The sequence below is a fragment of the Micropterus dolomieu genome, unplaced genomic scaffold (assembly GCF_021292245.1).
Source record: "Micropterus dolomieu isolate WLL.071019.BEF.003 ecotype Adirondacks unplaced genomic scaffold, ASM2129224v1 scaffold_330, whole genome shotgun sequence".
Lineage (NCBI taxonomy): Eukaryota > Metazoa > Chordata > Actinopteri > Centrarchiformes > Centrarchidae > Micropterus > Micropterus dolomieu.
The window spans coordinates 231-7,396 of record NW_025744318.1 but is presented as its reverse complement, the minus strand read 5'-3'; the positions used below and the strand labels follow the sequence as shown (position 1 = coordinate 7,396).

The 7,166-nt window shown below is 48.0% G+C and overlaps 1 protein-coding gene across 1 annotated transcript; it reads left to right on the top strand.

Annotated features, from left to right (window-relative positions):
- Positions 1 to 2,081: 2,081 nt before the first annotated feature.
- Positions 2,082 to 6,780, top strand: LOC123967366 (thyroglobulin-like; the record flags this gene model as incomplete). The annotated part of the gene is made up of 7 exons (XM_046043440.1): positions 2,082 to 2,231; positions 2,594 to 2,753; positions 4,097 to 4,203; positions 4,875 to 5,018; positions 5,423 to 5,608; positions 5,720 to 6,222; positions 6,396 to 6,780. Coding segments are annotated over exons 1-7 (1,528 nt in total), but the record flags the coding sequence as incomplete, so codon positions are not given.
- Between the last annotated feature and the right edge of the window lie 386 nt (positions 6,781 to 7,166).

Sequence of the window (7,166 nt, the reverse complement as noted above, 5' to 3'; positions counted from 1 at the left end):
AGTGAGCGTGCAACAGTAGCGAGCGTGCAGCTTGTAGAACAGCGTAAAGTAGCGAGCGTGCAGCTTGTAGAACAGCGTAAAGTAGCGAGCGTGCAGCTTGTAGAACAGCGTAAAGTAGCGAGCGTGCAGCTTGTAGAACAGCGTAAAGTAGCGAGCGTGCAGCTTGTAGAACAGCGTAAAGTAGTGAGAGTGCAGCTTGTAGAACAGTGTAAATCTGCTGTCCCCTCAAAATAACACATCACACAGCCGTTAATGTCTAAACCTCTGGCAACAAAAGTGAGGACACGCCTAAGTGAAAATGTCCACATTGAGCCCAAAGGGTCAATATTTTGTGGGGCCCCCATTAATTCCCAGCGCTGCCTTTACGCTCTTTGGCCTGGAGTTCACCAGAGCTTCACAGGTTGCCTCTGGAGTCCTCTTCCAGTCCTCCATGACGACATCACGGCGCTGGTGGATGTTAGAGACCTTGCTCTCCTCCTCCTTCCGTTTGAGAAGCCCCACAGATGCTCAGTAGGGTTCAGGTCTGGAGACGTGCTCGGCCCGTCCTGAGTCCATGGCTGTGTGATGTGTTATTTTGAGGGGACAGCAAATTTACGCTGTTATACAAGCTGCACGCTCACTACTTTACACTGGAGCAAAGGATCAGCCGCTGTTCCATATATGGTCATTTGCTCTGCACAGCAAGCTCAGTCTGCCTGTTCCGCCCAGCAACAACAGCAGCCTGGTAACATGCTTCAGCTCTTGGCCAATCAGAAGACAGTGGGCTTTGTGAGCGGGGGTCTTAAAGAGACAGGAGCATCTACAGCTCGTTTCAGACAGAGGCTGAAATGAAGGCCTACATGAAGAATCAGCATAAGAAAAAAACAATATAGGACTGGAAAAGCAGTTTAATAGGTCTGCTTTAACATTTACGTCATTATAATATTTAAAACTTAAACTCACTTCTATTTCGTCTGGCTCTGTCTGACTGATTCTTGGATTGGAAATCTGAAATCTGGTTTTATTAATGCTTTTGCAGCTGACTGACGGAGAGGGTATTTCATGTTCAACAGATAGAGGAGCTAAGAGTTGCTTCTTGGTTTGGACTGGTTTAAACCGGGTTTGTGGTTGCGGTTGCGACCATAAGGTCAGTGAGGTCAGCCAGAGAGCAGAAGTTTAGCGATAAGCTAAAGCCATAAAATGCAGACACACAATGAAAGTTCAGTGTGCTGTTCTCTCTCTGTTCAGATTTCTTTATTGGCAGCAAGAATGTTTCTGTTAAACGATGTCGCCAAAGTAGTTTGAAGCAAAATCAAAAAGTTTAGTATAACATAACAAGAATTGATGCAATCAAGACCATCAATTTAGCGGTTATAAGTTACCAAAAGAACAAATACAGATAGAAGGTAAACTACGAACAGGAAGTAACCAGATGTGACCGGCAGCAGCTCGCCGAGTCCCTCGCTGTCCCCCAGGTTGGGACACAGAGACACATACGTCTGTCTTTCTCCTGGGATTTTTCTTCATTTATTGTTATCTTCTTTGAAATCTGATTTTAATAGATGGCATTTCTCTAAATATTGCTCTCTTATGCTTCTATATTTATCTCATCTCACAGAATCTGTATTCTTCAGATAACCTGTTTCAGGGTCTCTGAGTCTGGACTCTGCTTGATATCTCTGACAGTTGTTTTTTCCTCCCAATGATCCAAATGAGTATTTTTACTTTGAGTGATCATCTGGTTTCCTCTAACTGGTGTTCAGAGAGGTCTGAGTGACAAGTTGCAGGATCAGGATCTGTCTCAGGACTAGCTGGCATGAGGGACTCTTTTCAGGGTTTTAAGCCTTGAACTGGAGGGAGTCTCGGGCATTTGATCAGAGGTGCATCAGAAAGTTTAGGGCTCTATTTTGGAGATCTATCATCAGCGGAAACCACACTAATTCGGCTCTATATGCATTTTTTGGAGACTTTCTTTGAATGTGTAGGACGTTTCTGCAGAAATCTTCATGTTGTGTTTCAATGGGATGCTTCTCCATCTCTCTCTCTCTCTCTTCCTGTCTCTCTGTCTGTCTCCCTCTGTCTCTACCTGTCTGCAGGTGCGTCTCCCTGCCAGCTGCAGTCGGTCCTGCGTTGTTCTCCTTCAGGACTCTTTCAGCCGGTTCAGTGTGACTCCAGCAGGGGGCAGTGTTGGTGTGTGGACCAGGACGGCATGGAGCTCTACGGGACCAGACAGAACGGGACTCCTCGCCGCTGTACGTACAAATACTACTGATACTTCTACTATACTACATGATATTATAGACACCGTTGATAGTAATACTGCTGCTGACAATATGTACTACCTCTGCTACTGATAGTAATACTCATAATACTACTCACTCATTCTACTAGAAGAGACAACTGACTGTTTCCATACATTATACTAATAGTACACACAATGTACTATCCAGTTAGTATACTTAGTTTACTGTGTGGCCAATCAGACGGAGTATAAAACAGGTGGGGCTCACCTCCAGAAACAGCACCTCTGATTGGTTCTTAGTTCAGTACAAAACCCAGCTGTGTGTTTGAATGAACTGACCTCATCAGAGCGGCGTGACCTTTGACCCTGCAGGTCCTGGCGGCTGTGAGGTGAGGTCCAGGCGTCTGCTCCACGGCTCCGGGTCTCCTTCTCCTCCTCAGTGCGCCGAAGACGGCGGCTTCCTGCCGGTCCAGTGTCGGTTCATCAACATGACCGACAGAGCAGAGCTGGACCTGCTGCACACCTTCAACAGGTAACTCACCTGCCTGTGGGTATTTCTGAAAGCTGGGTACCGATGTGCTCGATACCTTTTAAGGTAGAAATAACCCGCTACCAAGTAGTATCGGAACTTCTCCAGTCAAACTAGTACTGCATTTGATCCTTTTTGTTACCAGATCTGGACACAAATTTGCATGTTGTTGCTCGCAAGCGACACGGCGACACAGAGAAGAGCGTGCGTCTTCTTTTCTTTGTGTCTCTGTCCACTTTTATTTGTGCTTCACAGCACTTGTCACCGAGCGATCGCTGGTGTGATCAGGTGGATGTTCGGGGTGTATGGAGGACCGATCCTGACAGATTAAGAAATAAATACAGAAAACAAATGCTCAATAAATAAATAAATAAGCATTCTATTAAATGCACAAAAAATTAAGTAATTAATAAATGTAGGCAGTAATTAAATTATTCACCCCTTGAGACCCCGCCCCTCCTCATTTGCATGAATACAGCGTAGTATTGTGATATTTTCGATCTTTTGTTATATAAATTGTCCATGAGAATTTTACTTTTTTGGTGCTATAATAATAAAAGCAGTTGCGTTTTCAGTCCAATAGAAAAGAGTTTTCATTTGTGGAAACAATTTGAAGTTGGAAAAAAGGTAATAAACGCGTCATTTCCGCGCCGGGCGCCGAGCTTTTTTTTTTTCAGTCGCCGAGAGTTGAAAAAATGTTCAACTTTGGGGAAAAACGCTGCGCTCGTCACTGTCACTTACCACTTTACCCAGCCGTCCAATCACAGTGCAGGAGACAAACACCACACAGAGCTTGAACAAAGCGATGTGCCTACTCGCCGAGGTGAACCCACGTACGGAGAGTCTGTGCTCTCATGTTTCAGCCTTCTCTTCATGCAGAGCCAGCAGGCCTACGTACTTTGTGGTGACATTTTTACATTCACTAAAATTAGGTAGGCTACTTGCAGCACATCGCCTCCACGGAAATTATGTATCATAGCAACCACAGCGTCTCGAAAAAAAAAAACACTGCGCCTCCAAAACGTAGGCGTTTTCAGAACAGCAGGTGGTGGAGACGGGATTCAAAGTTAACAAGATTATTCTCCATGGTTTACTTTCAACACGCGTATCTAACGTGACTTAAATTCAGTTTCCACAGCTCAGTGGTCACTGAACTATTTCACTCGTCCTCTTAGTCTCAAGCTCTCTTCCTTCGTAACGTGAGGACGACCTGATCAGGACGAGCAGCGATCTGATACGAGTGTCCAGTATTTTTATAAAACTGTTATTTCAAACAATAAAAAGAAAAGAAAATAGGTCACATTGCTCGTCCGAGTATTTCAGTGTGTGTTTTTGTGTTGCTTCAGGTTCCCAGAAGCCTTTGAGACGTTCAGTAGTTTCAGGAAGTTTTTCCCGACGGTTTCCTCGTACTGCTTCTGTTCTGACAGCAGAGGCAGAGAGCTGGACAACACAGGTACAAACACAAACACACACTTTGCAGTGTTAGAAATGTTAAATGCATTAATCTGGTGGCCTTTAAAAGCAAAATTGAGAAGCTAGATCTATTTGCACCCTTGAGAACTGTTTTGTGCTCTATTAAACAATCTGGTCATAAACGTTTAGATAGAAATGGTGATGAAACGGCAGATAAGTCAACAAATTTATTAAATGTTTTACCTGCAAACCTCTCCAACATTTTAGTGTTTATTTTTAATGGACACATGTAACGTGTTTTATTCTTCCTGTGAACATAATAATCCAGTTAATCTCATCTCCATCCTGTATTTACGTTGTGTTAACACCTCAATTTGAAAACCGGACGTTGTCTCATGTGGATCCTGCTGAGTTCATAAATGATATTGTACGTTGAGCTCGTATCGTTCAGACTCTCAGACACTTTGTAAAGAGAGAAAATGACAGAATAAAGTCTGTGACAGTCTGGGTTTGGGACAGTCCATCAGGCGGTGACGTCGTCTTTCTTTTCTTATGTTTTATTATAAAGGTCGCCGCCTAAAAAGACTTTATCATCGTCGCTGTCAGTGTCTGAAAAACAAATTGGTGCTCACAAAGAAAGAAGAACTAGAGCGCACACATGCTGGTTTACCGCTCTGATGATGATGATGAAGGTGTGCACTTCCTCTGCAGGTGTGGAGCTCCTCCTGTCTGAGGTCTACGACTCGGCCTTCTCCGGTCTTCGGTCCGGTCGCTCCTTCTCTCAGACCAACATCTACAGAGTCCTGCGGAGGAGGATGCTGGGAGTCCGGCTCGCCCTCACCGGACACTTCAGATGTAAACGCGTCTTATGAAACTGTTTAAGCTGGTTACAGATGCAGGACTTCACACGTGTGGCTCTCAACGTGTTTAAACTGGTTTTATAACTTGGAAAGAGGAGTAGACTGAATTACACAGTGTAAACATTTGTCCCGGAATTAAATTTGTTTAAACTTCTCATGGCCATATTGACGGCTTTAAACTAGTTTTAGCACATGTGAACAGTTTCAAACCGGTTTACGCTTCCTAAAAGTGTTAAACTGACCATTTCAGTTATCTCTGGTTCAAACTAGTTTTGCATGACGTCTGGTTTAGACTGCTGGTCTACTGAGATCCTGGAATTAGACCGGTCTAAACACTGGATCTAAACGTCTGTTCTAGTTTAGACCGGGTTAACAGATGTAAACGCCCGTCTCTCTCAGGTCCGTCTCCCTGTGAGGAGGAGCGGCGGGCAGCGATGGAGGCGTCCAGCGTCTTCGTCCCGTCCTGTGAGACCGGAGGAGCCTTCGCCTCCAGACAGTGCCAGCAGGGGGGGCAGTGCTGGTGTGTGGACCCCACGGGGAGGGAGCTTCCTGGGACACGACAGCAGGGAGACTCCCCGGTCTGCAGTGAGTGTCCTGCAGCCTGTGGACAGAAACGTGTCCTTCCTCTCGCCTTTCGGTCTCTTTCATCTCCTCCCCCCTTGTTTCCTCCCCTTCTCCTCTCTCCTCCTCCTCCAGGTTCAGGTCTTGCCGACTGTCCCTCTCGGCGTCGCCTGGCTCTGTCGCGGCTCTTCTCCGGTCCCGTTGATCCGCCCATCCTGGCCTCCTCTGGCAGATCTCCGGCCTCCTGTCTCCCCCTCCTCCGTCCTCTCGTGGAGCTCCTGCCGGTGGAGGCGGATCCGACCTCCTTCCTGTCTCAGCTGGTCGAAGTCCTCCACGGTCTCTTCCCCTCGGTGGGCGGGGCTCTGCAGGCTCTGGCTCGCTCCTCCCCCCGTCGCCTCCAGGAGAACCTGTTCGGAGGGAAGTTCCTGAAGAACGCCGCCTCCTTTAACTTCAGCGGGGCGGTAGGAGCTCGAGGAGCCCTGGGTCTGGACCGGCTCTCCTCTCAGAGCGTCACCGTCAGCCTCCGGAAGAACCGGGACCTGGTCCTGTCTGTCAGCAGGGCTCTGGAGGACCCGGCCTTCCTCTCGGCCCTTCAACAGACACTGAAGGAGCTCAGCAGCTCGCAGTCTCTGGACCAGGTGAGACTTTCAACCTGGAACACACATCAGTACTCGGATCCTTTTCTGCAGTACAAGTACCAAGTAACAGTACTGAAGTACTACCGTCACACTGTGAAAGAGATTCGCCAAGAAAACATGTTGAACAGAAGCAGCTGCTTCTGAAACTCCTCCTCCTTCCTCTTCTTCTGCAGGTTCTGGCTCCTCTGCTGCGTTCCTGCTCCGGAGACGGGGAGGAGGACACGGCGGCCGTCTTTGTCCCGAGCTGCACGTCCAGCGGCGGTTTCCAGGAGGTCCAGTGTCTGGGTGGAGAGTGCTGGTGTGTCGACGCTCAGGGTCAGGAGGTGGCGGGGTCGCGTGTCGTCGGAAGTCGACCTCGCTGTCCGTCCCGCTGCGAGAGAGAGCGAGCGATGGCGCTGAAGGTGAAAGGAAAGCTGGCGGCCGGGGCTGAGATCCACGTCCCGGCGTGCTCTGAGGACGGAGACTTCCTGCCGCTGCAGTGCGTGGGACCACGCTGCTTCTGTGTGGACGCTGAGGGCAGAACAGTGTCTGCGGGGCCAGCAGGGGGCGCCGTCACCTGTAAGTTATCACTGCTGACCAACATCTCATGTCACAGCTGCTGAACATTTACATGCTTCATTTTTCAAAGTTTAGGAAAATATGCGAAATTACTGACGGCCTGATTATTCTCCTGTGTCAACGCGGCGACGCAAACCGCAAGAAGTGTGATTGGTCGGCTTGGACGGTGTGTAGTCAACGTCGACGCAGAAGTATAAACTGGCCTAAAGAATCCAACGAAGGTTAAAATCAAGGGCAACTGGACTTGGTTGAAGATACTGGAAGACGTTTCGTCCCTCATCCAAAGGACTTCTTCAGTTCTGACTGACTGGCAGGGAAACTCAGCTATTTAACCTCAGTGGGGTCGTTGGCCCGGGTCATCGATACCGCTGGTTCGTTAGTGTTCC